The sequence below is a fragment of the Sipha flava genome, unplaced genomic scaffold (genome assembly GCF_003268045.1).
Source record: "Sipha flava isolate LNK unplaced genomic scaffold, YSA_version1 198_pilon_pilon, whole genome shotgun sequence".
NCBI lineage: Eukaryota > Metazoa > Arthropoda > Insecta > Hemiptera > Aphididae > Sipha > Sipha flava.
In genome coordinates, this window is record NW_020272778.1 from 284,531 (window position 1) to 309,480 (window position 24,950).

At 27.9% G+C, this 24,950-nt stretch overlaps 1 protein-coding gene across 5 annotated transcripts in view; it reads right to left on the reverse strand.

The window, feature by feature from the left end:
- The window catches only part of LOC112681866 (ral GTPase-activating protein subunit alpha-1), a 30,030-nt gene extending 12,157 nt beyond the window's left edge, over positions 1–17,873 (reverse strand). For 2 of the 5 annotated variants that reach the window (XM_025552193.1, XM_025552192.1), the window contains exons 1-13: positions 17,275–17,380; positions 17,028–17,138; positions 16,667–16,838; positions 16,432–16,601; positions 16,244–16,359; positions 11,394–11,535; positions 11,171–11,312; positions 10,801–10,972; positions 10,665–10,730; positions 10,517–10,585; positions 10,284–10,444; positions 8,183–8,294; positions 4,550–4,672 (exon numbers count right to left, since the gene is read on the reverse strand). In XM_025552193.1, coding sequence (XP_025407978.1) covers positions 4,550–4,672; positions 8,183–8,294; positions 10,284–10,444; positions 10,517–10,585; positions 10,665–10,730; positions 10,801–10,972; positions 11,171–11,312; positions 11,394–11,535; positions 16,244–16,359; positions 16,432–16,601; positions 16,667–16,838; positions 17,028–17,138; positions 17,275–17,380 — 1,662 coding nt within the window. Of the gene's footprint in view, positions 1–4,549; positions 4,673–8,182; positions 8,295–10,283; positions 10,445–10,516; positions 10,586–10,664; positions 10,731–10,800; positions 10,973–11,170; positions 11,313–11,393; positions 11,536–16,243; positions 16,360–16,431; positions 16,602–16,666; positions 16,839–17,027; positions 17,139–17,274 lie in introns of all 5 variants that reach the window. The other 3 variants (XM_025552195.1, XM_025552194.1, XM_025552196.1) reach the window with 3 other exon arrangements.
- Between the last annotated feature and the right edge of the window lie 7,077 nt (positions 17,874–24,950).

The window sequence follows — 24,950 nt, forward strand, 5'->3', positions numbered from 1 at the left end:
CAAACGATTACAATACTTGCGATTTAATCAAAAAAAGCTGCGTGCGGAAGATACTCAAATCAATTGTTAGATATCGGTGATGAGAAAGTTACTACAGATGAAACGGGATGCATACAATTACCGACCGATTTCTGCACAATCATTGATTCGCAAGATGCTCACATTGACCAGACATTTCTCGATAAAATAAAATAAATGTTGTAATATTTAATTTATCGGAAAATTTTACTAGTCCACTAACGAGTACCATATTATAGATAAGAGACAAATTTCTTATTTTGTAATTAGTCTTTACTAATTTTAAGGTCCCTCCCAATGACGTGGCTAATTTTTATCGAAAATCACTAAATGATAACGAGAAATATGAACTCATTGTGAAAACATGGGTACCTAATGTTACCTATAAATTTCCTACTTAAATAAAAAAATTAATGAAATTTAAAAGTTTAACATTCTTGGTTGCGATTTTATCCTTGGTTGACGTACTCAGCAAAAGAGGACGAAGTTTACTGTAGAATCTGTGTCTCATTTTCCCAAAAAAGTGCGGGCAAAGGAAATCACGAAAATCTAAAAGCTTTTGTATAGCCTTTCTTTTGCAGTTGGAAAAAAGCCCTTAAAAAATTTAAAAATCATCAAAATAAATTATACAGTAAGAACGTTATAGTAGATGCAGAACAGTTTCGTCTAATTTTTGAAAACAAAAAAAAAACGATGTGATCAGTGAAATTGACCAAGGTAGAAAACGACAGCAGTTGGAGAATAGAAGAAAATTGACTCCTAATATTCGAGCAATTTTGCTTTGCGGCAGACAAGGACTGGCATTACGAGGTAACCATAATTATGGTCCACTATCAATGAAAGTTTCCAAAGAAAATTATGGACATTTTAGAGCTTTTCTTCGATATGCCATAGAATGTGGTGACATAGAATTACATCAACACTTACAAAATGCTTCCGTAAACGCTTCGTATTTAAGCCCTAGAATACAAAACGAAATAATTGATACAGCAGGGAGAATATTTACAAACAAAATCATGGAATGCATCAATAAGGCTAAATGTTTTGCATCGATTGCCGATGAAACCAAAGATGTAAGTCATTACAGAACCATTTTAAACTAATTAATGAAAAAACAACTGACCCAAAATTATTTGAGTCATGATATCCAAAATGAATAAATTAAACTTAAGTTTATATTAGTAATTGAAGAGATTATTAGTAAAAAAAAACTGGTGAAATATTATGCTTTCATGCTCGACTGCACTAGAAACATAAGTCGCGTTGAACAGATGTCCATTATTTTAAGATTTTGTAATACGTCAACCGGTGATGTAAAAGAACATTTTATTGGATTTATTGCTGTTGATTGAATAACAGGGGAACATTTAACAAACATTATTCTACATAAGCTATAAAATAATGGTTTAGATATTCAAAACTGTCGTGGACAAGGATTTGATAATGGCGCAAATATAGTTGGAATAAACAAGGGTGTTAAAACACGAATATTGAATATTAATCCAAAAGCATTCTTTGCACCTTGTGGTTGTCACATCTGGAATTTGATTTTAGTAGATGCTGCTAAGTCTTCCATTACAGCTAAAGCATTTTTTGGTTTTATTCAAAAAATGTATTTGCTATTCTCAAAATCTAGTAAACGATGGGATCTTATAAAAGATAAATTAAAGCTAATATTAAAGTCTTTATCTGAAACAAGATGGGAAAGCAGAATTGCTGCAGTCAAAGCAATATGTTTCCAACTTTACGGTATTATTGATTGTATAAATATACTTAAAATGCAAATTATTAACAAATAGTAGATGCAGAAACTCTATGTGATTGTGAAGTCATTTTAAAAAAAATGTTAACATTTGAATTTATTGTTGCAATACATGTGTGGTATGAAATTTTACTACGTGTAAATAATATAAGTAAAATCTAGCTATCACTTTAAGTTAATTTAAAAATGGCTGTTGATTCTTTAAATAATTTTTGCAATTAGATTCAAGAATATCGTGATATAGGATTCAATAAAAGTATTATAGAATCTTACCAGTTCATAGAAAAAAGTAGTTATGAAGTAGAATTAAATTTTAAAAACAAGAGAATAGCAAGGGAGAAAAAAATGTTTAGTTATGAACACACTGATGAACTTATAGAGTATGGTGAAGAAAAGTTTAGAGTTTACTTTTTTAACAGTATGATTGATGGAATTCTTCATGACATTAAATGGAGATTTAAATCATTGAATGAATACTTTTGATTTTGGTTTTATTTATGACATGAATATTTTAAGATCCATCCCCAAAGAAGACCTTTATAAGCATTGTTGTGATTTAGGTACAGTACTTCAAGACAGCAAAATGAGCGACATTCAATCATTTGAATTACACGAAGAATTACAACTCGTAATTTCAAGTCTACCAGACTTTATTAAGGATGAAAAACTGCTCATCAAATACATAATAGAAAAATAATTTACAAGAAACATATCCAAATATTTATATAACAGTCAGAATTATTCCTATGATGACATAGGAAAGACTCTCAGCATTAGCAGTTTTGTCCATTTAAACGAAAATTGCGAATAATTTAAATTACGAAGATATACTTAAAATATTTAGTGAAGCATAAAGCCGAAAAGACCATTTCTCGTAAATAAAAAAAAATTGAAACTTCTTATAGTATTATTATTTAAAAAAAATATGTATTTAATTTTATAATTATGTGTAAATAAAATTATAATAAAACTACATTTGCAAATAAAAAGTTAATAATTAGAGTTTATTGTTTTTAAAAATTCTAAATCTTAATATTTATTAAATAACTATTGTTACTTAAATGTTTACGAAAAAAATTTAAAAATGGGCCTCTTTAAGTTTACGTCACCCACATATATATTTTACCTCGCACCGCCAATGCGTCCCTGAATTATGAATTTAAATATTTTATCAATAACAAAATCATTATATTGTTATAGTTAATTGCTACAAATTATTTTAGATTTTTAAAAATAAAATTGCGAAAAGTTTATAAAAATACAGTAAATACTCGTAAAATTTCAAAAAATTAAGGTAATAACCCAGAATGTTGAATAAACTGTTATTTATATATTATCAATTAAATAATTATAAAATCTCGATTAAAATACCAGTGACATAAATTAAGATCAGAGGCGTATTATGGTGAGGGGGGCTGTGGGGGCTTCAACCCCTCCCCCTTCGAAATCCAGGAATTGTTTATTAAGTCTGCTTATTATGTCCTATCAGATGTAAATCGTAAAAGTTCAATATAATATTAAAAAGAATTATTAGTAACAACGAACAAGTTATTCATGTAAAGTGCCTGACGATTTTGATCGTAACGATTATACCATTGAGTTCGGTACATTGTGCTTAATTTTAACGTACGGTACCGCTGCATTATTGTAATTTTGATTTCTTTTGCCTAGAATTGATTTACTGATATACACCCGTTGTCGTATCTCAATCACCATACAATATTTATACGATACCGTATGAGCTAAAATATTTCCGAGAAGTAACGGCGACGACCGATAACACTATCACGGTGATCGGTTTTCTTCGTATAGTTGTTACTTGTTTTCACTATTACAGGTAAATGTTGTAAACTAATTTTCCAACTTTTGTTTTTAATAGGCTGAATCGGGGAATTTCAGTTGGAGAAAATATCACAGCTTCCCCCCCAAAAAAAAAAAAAAATCTAAATACAGCCCTGATTAAGATTAACCTTAAATGTAATAACTTTAGACTAATAAGTAAGTTGTAAGACTATAAATTAAATAAGTAAGACTAATAATTGTAATACCAACATGTGCAGTTATATAGCTATAAAATACATTTTTAAAACACCCAAGAAAAGCTCAAAATAAGTTGAAATCTTTTGAAAATTATTCCATATATAGCCTACGGCAATATAAACTTCTAGTGTCAAGTAAGTAGTAAGTAAGTAGTTTCAAGTCTCTACTATTGTTTTCTGTGTCATCATTTTTATGTAAATTTTGCCGTATTTTAATAACTTTTTGTAATTATTTAGTAATTAAAAAGAAAACTATTGAGAAATTCGTAAGATAATCCCTTCAAAAGTATAATTGTAATCATTCTGATCGAATTCGCGTACACAGAATTTATCAAAATATCAAAAAAAAAAAAAAAAAAAACAATTATACAATTATACCAATAGATTTTACGTTTCACTCAGAATCTAAAACGTTACGCAGGAGAAAATTAAATAGTTCTGTAATCTTAAATAGATAAAATATTTATACACAATAAACTTAGAATTTTTTTTAACCATAATTAACATAATTTTAGTACCTAAATGATATGATACAAAACCACAAAGTTGTTTAACTTTTGAAATTATTTTCAGGTTAAATATTTCATTATTGTATATTTTTTCGTTTACTTGATAGAGAAAATTGCATTAGATAAAATAATTTCTTTCTATTCTTTAATCAATTTATTTAAATATAAAATACATTACGAGTATATTACGTATCAATGAATAAAATAAAAAAAACACTTACCGACCACTCCCTAATAAGTTCTTCCCATTGAGTGAGTGAACATAGTACTGTTAAAAATTGATCCCAAAGTTTTTCAGAAATTGGTACATTTAAATTAGCTTTTATCCAAGTCACAATCAAAGTCTAAATTAAACAAAAAAATATTATTTCATTATCATATAATTTAATATTTGGCACAAGCATGCCAATTTTTGATAAATTACCCCAAAATATATAGGAGATATATAATAAGTTATTAAATGGAAAGTCAGTCGCCATTACATGATCTAGAGTGAATATTTAAGTGAAGTTTTTTTATGTAGTATTTTAGTAATGGTTTATTCCTTATGATGACTTATATCAAATTGTATAGTAATGTTGGTAAGTACCGACGCATTATGATCGTAATATTAATTTCCTTGAAAATTGATAAAAAAAAATGGAAAGACTGATCGCCACGCTTCACACCAATACATATTTATTTTTTGTGTGGCTACCAAAATAATATTGTGTATTCTATAATTTTTCAAAAACTTCGTGAGGCCATAATTAATAACATGCATAAGATATTCCAAATTATACGTTAAAATCGTTTTAAATATAGCAGTTTAATGTAGATACTTTGAAAATATTTGAAAATAAATACAAACACATTGTAATTGGAATTACATTAAAAATTCAATCAATTTCAATTTTTTTTTCATATTATCGATAAATACGTAATATAATAAAATAGCTATTTTGAAATTATTAAAAATATGAATAAAAACTTATGCATACTCTTATTTATTAAAAATTGATCAATTTAAACAATTTTTACTCTAAAATATTCATTATTAAATTATTATATTGAAATTATAGTAAAAAAAAAACTGGTTTTGAAAATTATTGTAAAAAATAGACCAAATATTACAGTTAAAAAACTCCATTCGTATGTATGTTCACTATAGCTCATGATTTATAGTGACTGACTATCTAATTAATTAATATGTTGTATATATAGGTACTAATATAAAATATAAATATATTATACAATACACATGCATGTAAATATATAGCACTTGGATTTATGTAGATATATGGTGCATGGTCAGTGGCGCATTTGAGGGGGGGGCGAAAGGGGCAAATGCCCCGGGCGACAAATTTTTGGGAGCGGCAAAATATTCTAACTTTTATTATTGACGTGTTTATGATTTTTTTAATTTTCACACCTTTTTCGGTATTGTTTAGTATTTTAAAAAAATATTGTTGAGCATTTAATATGAAATTAAAAAAATTATACTATACCTAGTCACCTAGGTAATAGTGAAATAGCAAAATAGGTATATTACATTTATTATTCAATATTATATTTTCGTTCAATGTTTATAATAAAGATTCGGGTACACAGAACGTGGGATTCACTTTAGGGCACATTTAAGAAGTTTACAAAAGGAGTAAAATTGTACCTAAAAGTGTTCAATGTATGTTAGTATTTATAAAAGAGAATAGTTTAGTTGAAGTATATCCTTATATTAACATTGCTATAAGGATGCTACTATATATGTACACCTTCAAGTAATTGTTCAACGGAAAAATCATTTTTTATATTAAAAAGTGTCAAAACTTATTTAAGATCAACAACGAGAGAAAATCATCTTAATTAATTAACAACCCTCAACATTGAAGCTTATTTAACGAAAACTATTAATTTTAATGATATTATTGAACATTTTTCTTCTCAAAAGTCAAGAAAAAAATTATAAGCTCTCGATTATTTTATTATATATAATTAATAATAAATATAATATATTTAATCTTATAAAAAATCATGTATTGTTAATCATTGTGCATATAATAAATATAAATTCCGTTTTCTAAATTTAATATTTATATATATTTTTAAGAAAGGAATATTTACTGAAAAAAAAAATTAGGTTAACGTTAGGATATGTATTACTATAAAATTATCTAATACAATATCGCAAAACAACTGATTTATAATTTGTTTCATAAAATTAATTTTTTTATTGCTTAACTTTGAATTTATTTATATATATATATATTTTTTTTTTTTTGGCAAGGGAGAAGGGCGGAAAAATTATTTTGCCCTGGGGCGCGTATGTATTAAATGCGCCACTGTGCATGATCTCAGCATTTAATTTGCTTTACATGTCAATTAAATTTAAAGTTTTTGTAGAAATTTCAACTTATAAGTGTGAAAATAATTGGAATTAATTGGTCATGGTTACAAAATACCATGCTTGGTAGGTATCTTTATTAAGATAACATCATTGCGATTAATTAGATATTAAATAAAAATATGGACTGCATACGAACTGAGTCCCAATACAACCTTTTATGACCAACTGAGTCCCAGATTGTTTTAAGATATATGCTAATTGAGTCCATATTTTAATACTAAGTGAGTCACTTGTGTACTTGTGTATAATTAAATTAATATAGGTGATGATAAAATTACATTTTTTATATTGATAAAAATGTATGTGATAAACATGCATATATTCAAATTGTATTATTTTGTTTGATTGTAACATCTGCATTTGTTCTTTGATATCCTTTTCTTTTTTTATATATAATTTCTTGTATTAATAATATGAAGACTTCTAATTTTGATATATATTTTGCATGTTACATTTAATGTTAGACTAGAAATTATAATGGAAATGTTATTGACGCGCGGTGTGGCATAAGTGTGATAATAACATATTTTTTAATGCTGCGCGGCATAACTTTCGCTGTGTTTAGTTGGGCCGCGTTGATTTTATAGTTTACTCAAATGATCCTCGACCCCAATTAGTATATTTTTTCCCATTCAGGACTCAATTAATATACATTAAAAATATCTTAGTAATATGGAGAGCAACAATGGTTAAGCTAAATATCAACCTGCACCTCTCCCCCTCCTCTCCAACCAGTGATTACAACACTGCATACATGTCAAGTGTATACATTTAAAAGCATTTACTCATAGCTAAAACAAAGTTAGACACATAAAGTGACCAAGAGCATGCTCGAACATAAATACCAATATGTTTACAAAGTATACTTGATCATTCAGCATTAATGTTTATAAACATATAAAAACATTAAAAACCATTTAAATATTGAATGCCATGCTACATTTGCAGATAAATATGTTAGAAATATGGTTTGATATAATTGTTTTAATAAATTGAGTTAGTTTAAGTCGACAATTAGTTTATGCTATTATGACCAGGCTCTCGAGGTAACGAGAAAAAATTAAATATTATTATAAATTAATTAATAATAAACATAAAAGTTGTTTATTATTTATACTAAACAAATACTTTCATGCTGGTAAAATTTTTTTGACAAAACATCTTAAAAGAAAATAAAGATGGAAGGAAATACCTGAAACGTTCGCCTGTTTTGATATTCCATCAGAAATGACTACCAAAGACCAAGTACAATATTTTTATTCCTAAAGACATTTTTAAATCGGTATGGTCAAAAAATGAAGCATCTTGCCTATCTTAACTTCAAATATTTAAATAACAAAGAAAATATTTGCGGATAAAATAATTAAATTTAGTACTTAAAATTTAATTCCTTAAAACATTCAATTTTACTGCCAACTATTTAACTGTTTAAATTATTCTATAAGTATTTTAAAATGTATATCATCATTACCTGGAAAATTGCAGGAGCTAATTTGCCAGATAGTGTGTCTTCTTTTCGCCTGGGAGGTTTTTTATTCAAAACTAAAGTAGTTATTCTTAATAGAACATTTAATAACTGTTCCCTGTATAAATAAAATGTAAAAATCGTATTATTATTATATACTATATTGTATTATAAAAATTAATTTTAAAATAATAATTTGAATTATATTAAATAAAAATTATTTTATTTAATGAAAATAAAAATGTATTCCTTTCATACTCTATTTTATGATACTGATAAATTATAATAACATTAATTGAAGAGGAAGTAAAAATTTGATTTCTTAATATTCATTAATATATTATACCAGTTTCACTAAGCTTCAAAGTTATCCCTGACTCGACCGTAGAATGCGGTGTCAAGTTGTGTTATTGCATGGACTATAATTTGGTACATGATATATTGATTATAATTATACTTTAATGATTTTGAATGATATTATTTTTCATATTTTTTAAGGAACTTTTAAAAATTAACAATGAACTGTCAAACATTTTATTATTTTTTTTCTAAATTGTATAAGTCATAAGTTAATTTAAAAAAAAAAAGTTATACATTTTATAGAGACATAACAATTTAAGAATTTATTTAAAATAATTTTTTTAATTTTTTTTAAATATCTATATACTCTATTGTCGATTTCTAACCCATATATATATTATCAGCGTTAATAAAAATTTTAAGCCAGTTTTTTTTTATTGATACATAAAGAACATTACCAACAATGGAGTATTATAGAATATATTTTTAAATAAAGTACTGTTTTTGTATCCAACAAAAAATAGTATTTAATCTCAAATTACTCGAAGGATCTACATAAATATATCGAAAACTAATACTTTGATCCTCTCCAGAGTATCAAAAGCAAAAGTTGGTAGTATTGTAATATAAATTTTTTATAATTTGTTACTGCAATTCTCAGATTAAAGGAAAATAATTTTTTTTATCTATTAACCACATATAGTTAAAAACGAATGTAAACCCCTACTTTACATATTCATTATGAAAATAATATTGTTAAATTAAACACTAATCAGAAATATATCCAATTACTCATAACTTACATCACTTATTTACTCAAACTCAAATATTTATGACAAACTGTTATTTTAGACTTTGTCTAAAAAATATATAATGTACAATTATATCAACTGTTATTTTAAACTTGATATAATTTTGACTTTCAAAAAATGATTTTGAATTAGAGTTTAGAATGTTATACAAGTGCTACTTTAAATGACATTTTTTTTTTTCATTAATGACCATTATGATCATATCCTGGGACACAATTTATACATTAGATTGTTCATATTTATAAGTTAGGAATATGTGGAAATAAGGGAAAACATAGTATCACCATGTAAATGTGGTTTAAGTGGAATCGACAGTGTGCTGACTTCAGTTTTTGTGTGGAACGATTAAAAATAACCTTCACGGAGTTACACCAAAGTACTTATATCAGCAGTACAATCAAAAACACGTACAATTGAGTTTGTATTGTGTATATATTTTCACAAAATAGTTCTGACAGATATATACCTAATATGTTATAATAGTAATGATTTAATAAAAATTGTTGATGTTTTAAGATAACTTCAATGGCTGAATAACAGATCTTTTATATTATTTGAAAGTTGAAAAATATTATAATATTATTATTTTGTTATAGACGCTATTTACTCTTTACTATTTTTAAAAACGTTTGAATAAGAATTATTTTTACATTTGTCATAAACGAATCAATATATAATAAATATTAGGTAAGTATTATATATAATATTATACACTTTATTATGTGTTACATTTTATTATTGCAGTTTAAAGCATTATAAAATTATACTTAAAAGATACTCATCATTATTTAAGTAACATATTGCATATAATTTTAATATTTTTTAAAAAACATAATACCTATCAAAAGAATTTATAAAGATGATTTAAAGGTCATAATGAGAAACCTCATCAAACATTACTAATGTATTAGGTACTTTATGTTACAGACAAAGTTTAAATAAATAAATAGTTATAATTTTATTTTATAATGAAACAATTTAGATGTATAACTTACCAAGTTCTTAAAGACATGTATGTATGCATGACCATATATCTATAAATATTTAATACTCGCTTGCAGGTATCAACTTGTTCTTCCAAAAGCATTGGATATTCAGTACCACTTTGGGCCACAAATACATGTAGAGCATTAGTCATAAATAACTGAATGACATTCTGGAACATAACATTGAAAAAAAAATGTGGAAAAATGTTGATTTTAATATAATAATAATAATAATAAAATACCTGAAATCCAGCTCTTATATCACCATACTTAGGCTCATATATAATAGGTGGAGTTTCTTCTGCATTTTGCTAAACCAAATCCAAAAATTTTGAAAATATTATATTTTAAGCTTAAATTATAAATAAAAAAAAAAAAAAAAACACTTACATCCAAATTAGATGTTTGTGAATTTATTCCTTCAGGATCTAACATGAAAGGAGGTTGTTGAGACACCTACAAAGACAAAACATTGGTTAAATATTATCAATTTGATCAATGTTTCATAATATATATAAATAAATACACTAAGTTGAATCCAATCTTTGTAAACTGCAATAGTTCTTCTTATTGCCATAGCCCAATTGAAATTCAATAAAAATGCTTGCCGGAAAATTTCGTGTATTAAATTAACATTTTCTCTTGACTTATATAAAGTATCTCTGACAATTTCGAAAGCTATTAATTGAGCTTTATCTCTATAATAAACAATTAATCATTTTTATACTATAAAATGATTAAAACATTAATATTATAAAAATAATTAAAATTAGTTTTTTAATAATTTATATTTATTTATTAAACAAATTTAAGTATAAATTAAACTATTATTTAAAACTAATTTACCTAATGTCATAAAAATTCATAAGAAATAATATTTAAGAAAAATAATATACCCAATAAACTTTGATATCAGAGGAATATTTGGGTAGTGTTTTTGTTTTATATCTTGAGTGTATCCAGCAAGCCATTTAATTACAACAACTCGACAACTACTGTTTGTGTCATTTCTATTTTGATTAGAACAATCTGGTAGCTCTAGATACAAAGAAAATTAATATTTATATAGTTCATTAAAGATAAAATAATTAAAAAATGGTAATAATGGTATACATTAACCTGTTGTTTGTTTATAAACATTTGTAGCTGTTGAATAATCCGGAAAAATTACAGGTAAATAATATTGTTTAAATTTTTCAAACAAATAATTAAAACATCGTCTTTGGCAATTTTTCAGATCTTTCCACATTATTCGTGGAACCTGTAATTTTCAATTTATTTAAAACTGAAAATAAATTTGATATTGATTTCGATAAATTTCAAAAACTGAGTTCAAAAACTAATCAAACAATATTGTTTTACTACTCCTATAAACATAATATAAAATAATTATAAAAACGATCAAATTTCAAATAATAGAAAAAAATCAATACAATTATAAATATATTACCAAATTCATATTGAAATTTATAAAATATATTTACATTTTAAAATTTTAAAGTAAAATAATAATTAATAAGTTGATAAAGTTTTAGCTGCTATATTTTTATTAAATATAGGATTTAAAATATTGTGACGTTAATAATTGAAATAACAATAAAGTTGATTAACTTTATTATGACTGATTTAATAAGTCATGGTTCACTTATAAGTAATCTCAAAATTATATGAATATAAAAATATATTGTAGAATAATAAAAAAAAAATTAATTTTAAGAGATGTTATTAAAAATTATTGAGTTTATTTAAATAAAATTTTATAGATTATCAACACAGATATAAAACAGGGCTCGGAAGTTCAAGCAAATAAATATATTTTTTAGAAAGTCTTAAACTTTTAAAGTAAGACACAAATTTGTTTCACAACAGTAACGGCTCGTAGTAAATCTTTTGGGGAGACTTAAATTATTTAACATAAACTCCGTTCAAGCAACGAACAAGAAAAACCCTTTATTGGAAAATTAATTATACTTAATACTTAATTTAATGTTTAGTTAATGTTTTAACTTAATTTAACTATAAATTTTTTTATAAACTAATTCAATTTTGTAATTTTTTTTTATCTGTGAATTCGCAATTGACGGGGTACAGCGATTAACAACGGATCGATGGCACGGAAATTATTGTCATGAACCCAGTTTCAATAGTATCTATAATACGCGGATTATTCTCCCCAATCCCCTCCTTCCAACAAGCCAAGTTATTACATGTTACGATTGAACCTGTCAGAAGTCAGATTCACTAAAACAATGACCGTTTTCGAAATTACTAAAATAGTGTTTCCATTGAAATAACTATAGGTTTCAAGGTGCGTTTACATTAGAGCTCGCATACGAACGAATGTTGCACGAACACAACCGCATGAATAATGTAAACAGTCGAAGACGTTCGTTCGCGTGAGGTCGTGATCGAATGAAGAGCGGTAAGATCAAACAAACCATCTATTCAATTTGAACGGCATTCGGCCGTATGCGTTGTTTGCATCGTATTTTATGTTAAATATTTTATTTTGACTCAATTGTGGAGTGGACGGACGATGAATGTTCACATCTTATAAATTTATATAAATCAAGACCAATTCTATGGGATCCTGAACATCCCCATTATAAAATGGGCACGAAAAAAATGTACTTCTGGTTGGAAGTAGCCAATGAATTAAAACGAGACTTGAACGACACGAAGAAAAAAATGGAGAGTCTACTAGGATCTTGTAGAAATTTTTGAATTTTTAAATTAAACATACGTGATTTTGGCAACCCGACTTCACTCGACAACAGTTTGATCGGTACTAAGTATTCTAGATGTATTTGGAGCCGTGACGTAGCCAGTAGTCTGTAGTCCCCCCGAAATATTAGAAATATTAAGAAAATTTAAAAATTATTTTAATGATCCATAAAAGTCATTACAAGGTTAGGTTAGGTTAGGTTACAAAAAATTGATCAGCCCCCCCCAAAAAAAAAAAATCCTGGCTATGCAGCTGATCTGGAGGCGAACCTTGAGCGCACGAACGAACGCACTAATGTAAACGATATAGCGAATCTTTGTGCGGTAGCGTTCGTGAGTCATTCGTTCGTATGCGGGCTCTAATGTAAACGCACCTTTATATTTTGTGGCCTTATATTTATAATAATAAATATAGAAAATGCTATATTTTTAATAACATTTTTAATAACATATTTTTAATAAAAATAAAAATATTTCTATACATTTTTAAATAGTTATTATTTACAAGTAGCTGTTGTTTTTTTTTAAGGGGAGACGCAGTCTCAACACTCCCCTGATGAGTCGCCCTTGTTTCACACTTCTCCGATATTGTATACGACATTTTATTTTACTTATTTTTACATATTCACGATTTTCAGGGCTATTTTGCTAATTTAGAATTATAAGTGCTATTTAAAGGCATATTCTTGTATAAGAAAATAAACATTTTATAAAAAAAAAAATTATTTTGGACTAAACGCATACGAACACGAATATGCTAATGAAAACAAAAATTTACTTCGATTTTCAAAAGGTACATAATAATCGGTTGTTATCGTTGATCACACCGTTTGTTTCCAATTGATTTTTAAAATCGTTTCGGATGTACTGCAATTACTGTCTTTCATGTCATATTTACGTAGGAGTTGTCTTTGAATCAAAGAATAAATTATTATCTTTATATATATTATAATCTTTTTTGTAGTTGAATTTATTAGCACAATGAAATTTTAGTTTTCTGCCGTCCTTTAGATGTGTTACGTATGCAATTGATCCTTAATCAGTGGGTTACATATATACTGTATATACTGCTATAATCGTTTTTTATATTAATTAAAAAATGCCTAAAGTTAAACAAAATTTATCGAATCGTCTCCAAACTGTTGATAATGAATTTAATTCCGACAAAAAGAAGTGCAATGTATCACAACATGTAAAAAGTAACTAACATATTAAAGACCAAGTCCGATATGATAAATAAAAATAATAAATAGTGTTAATTAAATCGAATACCAGAACAGATATTGAAAAATTAAAAAAATGTACTTAAAACGATTTATGTAACATGTATTGTACTTCAACATGTCGCAGAAGAAGTAAGAAGTCAATTTCACCCAGTAAATAAAATTATTTTAAATGTAAAAAAAATCTTAATAAAAGTCCCAAGTCGTTTACTTATATTTAAAATGGAAGTATTAAACCTAACCTTGCATTTGAAGCCAATCCTCACTCATTGGAGAAGTTAGATAAACACAGCAGTTTATTATTGCAAACATTTCGAGATTATAAATCGTAAAATTTTCATGTTGAATAAAAACGATGTAGTTTATATTAAGATGCTCAAGACTACATCATAAAACCAGGATTAAAAAATAACGTATATTAAGTTAAACTTTGGCAAATTAGCCTAGGCTATTGAAAATTTACCACAACAACATGTATAATTATCGGATTCAATTAAAATAGGTGGTTATATTATGGAATATATTAAAAAATAATTTGAAACACTATGTGATCCAAATGGAAAAACTGTTCAAAATAAATTCAATCAGGTACTGGGAAAAACAGTGGTCCATCGGCATTAATTTATTAAAAATTCTATCTGGTGATGAAACTTTTAGAAATATAGATAATCTTCCTGAACATTTAAGTTTTAATGACTAGACATTTTTTGTGTACGCACCCATGACATCCGCAAATATTGAGTGATCATTCTCGACTTACAAATCTATCAAATAATCTAAGATCATTCAAATTGAAAATGAAAACATAAGAAAACATCTAATTATTCAGTGTGATTCAGAATGTAAATAAAATAAATAAATTTAAAATTTACATTATATTATTTTACAAATTTATATTTATTGGAAATATTTCAGAGCTGGAAAATGTACCTATTTCTCAAATAGCTATCACAATATTTTATAAATATTTGTAAAATTTAAAAAAATTTAAACTAACTAAATAAAAAAAATGTTGTCAATAAAATTTTTATTTGTATATTTTCTAATTTGAAGTGCTATTTATAACATTTATTGAGGTGTTTTTAAGTGTATATTAAAGCGCTTAAAATTATATATAATTAATATTATACATATAATAATATATAAGTGCTATAACTTCTGAGCCCTGGTCATATAACACATAGATTGGAATTAGGGGGTAGAAAAAAATAACTTATGATAACTTATTTTGAAAATAGTAAACTAATTATTGACTTGAGTAAACAAAACTAGAAACAAATGTAAAAGTTCAATATTTAAATTTAACGTAACACTATGCCAATATCCATCTACTGTACAATTACTTCAATATTAATAAATAATAAAATATATTCAGGAGTATTATTGATCTAGAATAGAATAAATATTTTCATCTGCCCTTAATATTTAACTCATTTATTTGCTTCCAGTCATACCTATATTTTATTTCATGGCATTTATTACCATGTATAAACAATATTATATAAAATGCTTAATTAAGGAAATGTCTGCACATATTAAAATGCTTAAATGTCCTTTAACCTATCAGTATACTCGCAAACTTCCAATATGTTGACACAGCACAATGAGCTATTATAATATTGTTGTATGCTTGGTATTGTACTTTAGACACTTTTATTTATACACCCTAAGATATAAGTTATTAATGTACATCATTTTTAACATTGTTTACACCAATGTGGAGTAAAGGTTCGGTATATATACAGGTTATTGTTAGCATATGGGGAGACTAGTACTAGAGTTGTAACGTGTTATACCATTTTGTACATAGTGTCTTTATTTCGTAAATAATAATAAAGTTTAAAAGTTAAATTCTACAAAGTCTATTTTATTGCTTTTGACACTTTTAAAAACACTCTACTTCACGTTTTTCCTTAAAGATAGAGTCTTTCTATATTTCTGCAAGTGCTTAGGCTATCCAGGGCATTACAACATTAATACCTGGTATATAATGAATAAATAACAAATATCTATAATTATTACCTGATTAACCATTAACTCTAGAAGGGTTTCTAAATAATATTTAACTACATCATCTGGTTGTTTTTCGCCCATCTGAGGTGGATATATAAGATTTGTTTCTACAGCAGTAATGGGACCTACAAAATAAAGGAAAAAAATATTATTTTATTATCATAAAAAAAAATTTTATAACTATTTATTTGCCATACTTGAAAAATTATCACGTAAAGTAACTGAATTTGAAGGAACACCCCAAAGCGCAGCCAGCCCTGGATGTTCAGGTATTGGACTGGGAAATCCTGGTACAAGAGTTGCAAACATTGCATGTACTGAGTCAGGTGCATTATATCCCAATATTTGATACCATAAAATAAAAAACCTGTGTTTACATTATGAATAAAATTTGAATTAAAATCTATCTTTAGAAATAATTATTTTAATTACTTTATGCCTTCGCGTCTTAATCGCCATGAATTTTCTGGATGTAATAGTTTGGTGATGATCATACACATGCTGTGACATTGCCACCTTTGTGCTACAATTTCTGGACATAATGTAAGTACTTTTTCTAAAATTATCAGAATAGTGTCTAGTTCATCTCTGTGAATTTTGGTTACTGAAAAAGTTATAAAAATAATGGATTTATAATAGGGTTTAAAAGAGTTGATAAAATATAAAATACAGACTATAATAATAATAATTGGAGAGTCAATTTAAGTAATTTAATTTCAGTGTAAAAACACGTAAATGTTTCAATTCACGATTTTACTAGAAAAAAAAAATCAAAATATACATGTATATTTACCTCTTTGCTTTAGATTGATTTCGACACTAATGAAGCTTTCATAGAAAATTTGGTAAATACTGCTGTAGTTGCTTTCGAACAAGTGTTTCGATTCATTTTCGTCGCTGTTGTCTACAGAAAAAAAAAAACAATCAGAATCATCAAATGTATAAAGGAGAATCGCATGTGCGGTAAGGGAGATTGATTGAAATGCAAAAACGTAATAAAAAAAAATCGCTTGCTGCATGGAGCCCGAACACCGACGTACCTAAAAGGAATTTCAAGTGTTTGAATCTCGTGGCCGTGTCCTTCTTCGGATCCAATATTTTGTGCGCAGACTTCTTCACGTCCGTCTGCGCCTTTTTACTGAACATTTTTCCGCACGTCCAGCGCTACCATTATTCCGATCGATCCGATCGCCGCCGTCGCCGCCACCGCAGTAGGTGACACGGGTCCATCGGTAAGGCGATGACGACGATGGTGATGACCGCCGAGAGGTAACGAAACGATTCGCTCGCAGGACGATGGACAACTGCCGCGGAGTGACGGTGGGACACTCGACCGAGTGAAGGACGCAGATGGCACGATCACGGGGTTGCGGTGGTTAGACGACGACGGTGTTTCACTACGAACTGCAGTAATAATAAATATTAGCGTTGCTGTTTGATAACTATCAGAGAAAATGTTTAGGAGTTTATCACGGGACGTGTTATCAGCGTTATCACCGTGGACGTATACACGGACAGACGGGGCCGATGTTCGCTATGATAACCGGCGGGGCCGCTTGTCCTGGCGACGAGTCGGCAGCTACTCTAGCGCGTTCGTGGCAAAAACACCGCCGAACCGCGCCTCCCGCCGTCGAAGACGGAGCGAACGTTCGAGCGCTTACACATCTGCGGTTATCGCTTTCGCGCGCTCGGTACACCGTTAACGTGGTGACATCACCGGGCGCTATATTCGGCCGTCGCGGTACGTTTCGCTGCGTCGCAACCTGAGCACCGTAAATCGTGACCGAATCATCAGGTGGGGTAAACCGAATCTTATGGTGGCGGGGACGCATAAAACGGTGTACATGGTGCGCAACGCACCACTCCGTATAACACGGCAGGTACGCACCTTGAGGGTTCGGACGATAGGCAATGCCCCTCCCCCCTGTGGCAACACGTAACCTACGTCTACGTAGCCGTCGCCGCCGGTGAACGTTCTACGACGTAAAAACGTCTACGTTACTGATACATCGTCGACCGGCCGAAGGACGAACAACAACAATATACGATCGTTATATTCGCGTGCACGGTCGGCTCCGATGGTTTTCATACGGCGGGTGGGTGGGGGGATTCCGCATGGGTGTATCACTCGAAGAGAAAAAAAAAATTAATTCTCATTCTCGTTTTGAAATTACTTTACCGTACAGTCTAACGCGTTACTTCGAAAATCGGAAATAACCAAACAAACATTAAAATCTATAGTAAAACAGTAGGCGTGCGCAAATTTGTGCTTCAGGGAGTGCCTGCGATACTTTTGGACTCTATCTCAACAAAACGTGTTGATACATTTATTAAACTATAAAAATATGGAGCGTATAAATAATTGAATAAACATAACTTAAATTACCTATTTATTTAATATCGTGTTACATTAGCCCCAATAAATATGTTTTCCTCGGATAGATTCAATTGTTTATGATTTTTACTTTTGTGGACAACTGTAGCTGTTATAGTACCATAATAAGTTTTCGTATTAACAGGCGCCTTACTTAGACTTAAATTTTAAGGATCTATTTACAACATTTCGGGAGTGCCCGAGCACTCTCCGTGCGCACGCCTATGAGTAGGTACCTACAGTGTTGTCGATACTATTCCATAACGTGGCAGCAACCGAAAATTAACTTGTAATGTAATATTCGATAAATCCGACATCGCGCATTGCATCAGGTTTATTATCATTCCGTGAATACAATATTTTAAATGCCGTATATTTTCAGGGAACGTAGACAATTCAATAACAGGATGTAGACAGTAGCGGTTTTTGAGAAACCACAGGAGGGGCGAAAATATTTTGCATGTACTTACAATTTGCATACATATACCATTTATTTTCTCCTATTGCTTGATATATAAGAAGTAATTTTAAGTTTTATAAACTTTATACCGCAATGGCATAACATAAAAATATCAATAAAAAAATTAAAATCAAAATTATTTTTTATTTAAACTTAATTAACAATCAAACTTATAGGAACAAACATTTTTGTAAACAGTAAACAGTTTTGACATAAAATTATCGCCAAAACGATTTTTAATAAACTGTTTGCTCATTTATATTTTTAGTTTTTACACGACTCAAGGGGGGGGGGTCTACTAATCGCCCCCTGTAAAACTACCACTGGATGTAGTGTAGAAACTATAACAATTTACTCGAAAACAATAGAATAAAGTTTTGTGTTTGAAAAATCATGTTTATACATAAATTATAAACCGTAGACCATAGTCCCATAACATGAAATCGGAATCCATAACATGTGAAATGCTTGCAGAGCAGAACATATATAGTAAATCATAGTAATCGAACCTAAATGTACGAGTATTGTACATTGATGACAGAAAATATAGATAAATTATTTATTGTTGCTTAACCGTTGTATACTCGTTTATGCTCTTGGAACATTATGTTGGCCGTGGCCTACATTGCGCTACGTAAGTACATGATACTCGTATAGCTGAACAATAAAATAAGAAATAGATAAGTACTGGTCGTAAAAAATTAATATTGTGATATATCACGTAGGTACTGTACTTGACAAGTTTCAAGTACCTACTAGACCACATTAATCGGCGTTCGTCGCGATTGCTTGATGCATTGGTACTGTGTGAACGTTATTTGCCTTTTCGGGCGTAGCTACCAGTCACACGCGCATGATTTTTTTATTATGTTGTAAAGATCCATTATGTGGTTATCTATGAGACACCGTCCGCCTCGGTCTTCACCGGGCGGAATTTGCTGGCGTAACGTATTTTGTGTAATATCTATACGTTCGTGTGCACATCGTATTATGATTTACTACTCGCCACCGCAGACTTGTTTTGTTTCAAATTCAAAGTCGATGTAAGGTTAAGCGCGATTAGGATTTTGAAAACAGATTTCAATTGGTCATGAAATTTATTTTCCATTGTTTATACCTTTCAAAAAAAGAAAAAAAAGAAAATGTAACTTTTTTTTTTTTTGTAACGTGCTTTAAAAATACCTACTTCAAAAAATTCGAGACTACTACACATATAGATCGATCGGTTCGTAGAAAATAATATAATACACCTACAGATTGCTGAATTTTGATTATGATCCGGATTAATTTATTTTGTATTACAGCATTTGTTTGTTGTTTGAATTCAAAAGCAAGCCGGATAGAACATCTGGTTCCACTTTGATTACTAAAAATTAATCTGTTATATAACATTTTTTTAAGGCTGAAACATTTTAAACACTAAACATCTGCAAGATTCGGAAATATCAGTGATATGTACCCAGCGTACGCTGGGCCGGCCCAAGTAAAAATAGTGCACTAAGCAAAATTAAATGTTGCCACCTCTAAAAAAAACAAAATTGAGCTCTCATTTTAACTTAGCCTCTCCTCCTATTTTTTATGTGACATATCTACATAAAAAAATATTTAAATTTTTTTTTTTATATAGGTATGTACAAAGAGTCTCTGTACATATATCTCTGTCAGAGACTTAAAAATGATTTCTATAATTATTACTCAAAACCCAACACTATAGTGACTAACAGAATTCAATAAAATATATGTAATAATAATATAGGTATATTATAATCATATGATTTGGATATATTTACAATATTATTTTAATTTAATCTGTACAAAATCTTAAATTGGTAACCTACTATAAATATTTATAGATATATGGGTTTAATAAACATTAACTATGATTTTTTTTTTTTTGTTTACGGCCTTTTAGACCACACATCCAAACATAACTGCTTCCATCCTTCACGATTTTGCGCTAGTATATGCCAATCTTCCTCCTAGTAGAAATCTGTTACATCTTTTTTGATACAATCCTCCTATCGCATCGGGGTCTTTCCAGTGGTCTTTTCCCTCTTGGATTCTCTTGTAAGACCGTCTTTGTTATAGCAACAGGTTTCCTCCACACATGACTTGACAATTCCAATCTTCTTCTCTTTATCTCCTTTACTATATCCGGTCTGTTATACAAGTCATGTAACTCCTCATTGTGTCTTTTACGCCATTCACCTGTTTGCGGGTCAAGACATAGTCCATATTAGTGATGTGCCACTAGGAATATTCTACAAAGAATGTTCCTGGGAACAGGGAATATTCGCCAGTATCTCGAAAAATTTCTTAAAAATAAAAAAAAATAAAAAATAGAGTGGGATTAGAATGACAGTAAATACTACTGTATGTCTGTACTCTGTACTAGAGTAACAATTTTCATTAGTGTATTTTGTTCTCATAAATTGGTTAAACTTCTTTGTTAACCAATATATATTATACATATACATATACATAATATATAAAATATATTATATATATATTGAGTATTGATAAGCAATATATTAGATTAAAATTGATTATAGAATTATCGTTATTTCATTTTAGTATTTTCCATTGACATAGTTATTAGTTTTATTCTTTTAATTTTTGTTACTATAGTTCCTAGTAAGTTAAATTTTTAGTTTCACACTTCACAAACTTCTTAACATTTCTATTAATAACTTTTTGTGTTCAAATCTAGTGTACGTATTAGTATGTAAAGTACGTTATTTGTTTGGTGCTAATCAAATTTGCTGTTGAAATGACTGGTGGTAAAAAAAAAATTGGCGTGTTGGTTATATTAGCAAGAAAAACTTGTAAATGGCAAAAAGATATTTGAATACTGTTATTGCAAATTTCAATATAAAAATAAAAAATTGATCATTTATTTTGTGAACATTTTTCAGATTTGAATTAAAAAATTTAATTATAGTTACTTAGTAACTTTTAAAAAAAAAAATAAAAATCTAAACTGTAATAATATCAGCAAAAAACTCTGATTTGGATCATTAATAGCCATAAATTTAATTTAAAACTGAAACTTATGTTCAATATTTAAAAACTTATTATATTCCCGGGAATTTGCCCATCACTAGTCCATATATCCTTCTTAATATTTTTCTTTCAAATACCCTCAGTTTTGACTCGTCAGATTTCCTTACAGTCCAACATTGTACTCCATATAGTACTATAGATATTAATAGTGTGACGTATAGTTGAACTTTAAGTGTCTTTGAGAGTATTCTTGACTTAACTTGTTTGATTGGGTGATCAACATTAATTATGATATTCTATTTAAATTTTAGCCATTGTACGTTTATTCAGCATTTAATAAAAAATATCTTTTTAATGTTTGTAATTTAAACTTAATTAAATGTATACCATAGGTATACAACATAGGACATTTTTCTTATTTAAATGTTTAAAAATAAGCACCTAATCTAGTTTTATTAAATCTTATTTTTCGAAAATTTAAAATTTAACTCGACCCCAACGTTTATACAAGTTTTAACGTTGGGAAATGCTATGTGGGTATTGCTATCGCGACTAGCGGAAATCACAGAAGTGATTTTGTGGCTATTTATATTTTTGGAATAATTGGAAACGCCCAGCATAGGCCTTGATATAAAGTAATTTAATAACTTTAGACAATATTATTTTGTTATCTATATAGAGTGGTATAAGTGGTATAAGAGTGGTTTTCACGGATGAATTAATTTAAACATTTTTCTTATAAAACACCGATAGAGATAAAAAAAAAATGTGTATGTACATTTTGAAAAGGCCGCCCCTACTAAAGTGCCGCTCTAGGCAGGTGCCTAGCTCGCCTATACCTTGAGCCGGCCCTGTATGTACGTGATTTCGTGTATAAATTGCGACTAATGAAAACCATGTTTGTGTTATGTTGAGCGTGAAATAGAAAATCACTGCTTACAATTCCTTCGAACAGTATCGGAAGTGATGATTTTCTATTTCGGTTGATCAAATTAATAAAATTGTTTAATTCTATTCAAAGTAGTGCATTTAGACATATATATATATATATAAAACCTAAGACAACATTTTATTCTTATTTGGCTATGCCAGGAGTATTATTATATTTATAAAGTGTGACCGATTTATAAGAAAACCAATAAGTTAACATTTTTTGTTAATAAAGATGTTCTTTTTGAAATTACCACGTTTTCAGTTGTTGAAAAACATTGTTCAGAACAAATTTATGTAACGAGTACTGAACCATATATTTTTGCCAATGTTCCAATTGCTAGACATTTATGTTCTCTAGATTCCTACAATTATATGGTTTTAAATCGAACTTAGTTAAATCGAAATTGAGGTTCAACTAGATAATGTTGAAATTCAGTCATCAAATCGGGAAATTTAAGGACATCATTAGCGTAAAGAAACTTAAGTGCACTCATTCGAAGTGATTGTTTGCTTTAAATATTTACATGATGTCCATTAGTATTGTTTAATAAATAAATGATAGACGATTGAATGCTTTCTCGTCCAATAATGTGCTCATGTTACAAAATTTTATAACTAAGATCCAAAAATTGCAATATTTATTGTATAGAATTTTACTCAAGATGAAATCATTCTTTAATTTCAGAAAAATCGTTTGCTTGAATAAGGTTATACTTTTTTCATCATTATAATGTTTTTAATGGTTTCAAATGTTTTAAAAATATTTTTAAATATTATTGCACATTTTATTAAATACCTACATATTTTATAATAATTTAATTAATATAGTGTGCATACAAAAAATCAGTAAATAATTATAGTAATAATAATAATATCTGACATGAATTTCTTTGGAAATTTTATTTTCTATTGATATTCAAGATAAATTCGACAAACTTATTTGGAACATTGTACTTCAGATATAGTTTTTAATTATTTTAAGTTTTGAAATACTTCTTTCTGCGTTTGCCATTGTCACTGGTATTGCCAAAAAAATAAAACAAGTTGTACATAAATATGGGAAGTTTGCCATTATTAAATAGGTAATTTTCTTAAACTATAAAATCATGTACAGAACTTATTTTTATAATAACTTATTAAAACTCATATTGTTTTCACTGAAGCCAGAGATGGACAAAAAAAAAAAAACATTTTATATAAATGCTAATAAAATTTTGCAGACATTATGCTTCAAGATCTTGCACAATTATTGTAAATACAGTGACTCAGAAGAATATAGTTAGTAAAATTTATAGTAAGGACGAGTAGAGGCAATAGAACATTTTATTAAATAGAATCATTGGAAGGCTAAAAATTATAAGATCGGGCCTTATATAAATAAGATAACAATTGTTAACTATAATTACAAATACTTTAATATGAGTCATGAATTTAAGTTGTAATATTATAGTATCTAATTATATTATTTTAAATTGCATATTTTTCTGTTTCTATTGTAAACTAAAATAATTTTTTTTCGGTTTATTAAAAACGCCTTTATTATTACATCCAAATATTTTGATTTTAATAAATTATACTGTATCTGCAAGTATTCACTTTTGTAACAATACACCAATAGATTTAGAAAAAGTTTAAAAACTTGTTATTTAACATTTAATTAATTGTATAGATACTTTGATTTGGTTAATATTATTAAAATTCAATTAATATTAGTTTAAAATATAGTTTCTTTCTTATTATAATATAATAATTAGTGTATATACAAAACATGAATTATATAAATCAACTAAATAATATTTATTTAAACTGTTAGAGTTAATAATTTCTTATGATGAATTACAAAATTTAATAATACTCAAATTTTAATATAAAACAATTATTTAAAAATTAGAAAAATCAAAAGTTGTAATAGAGGAACAATTAGAGGTAAAATTATTAAAAAGAAA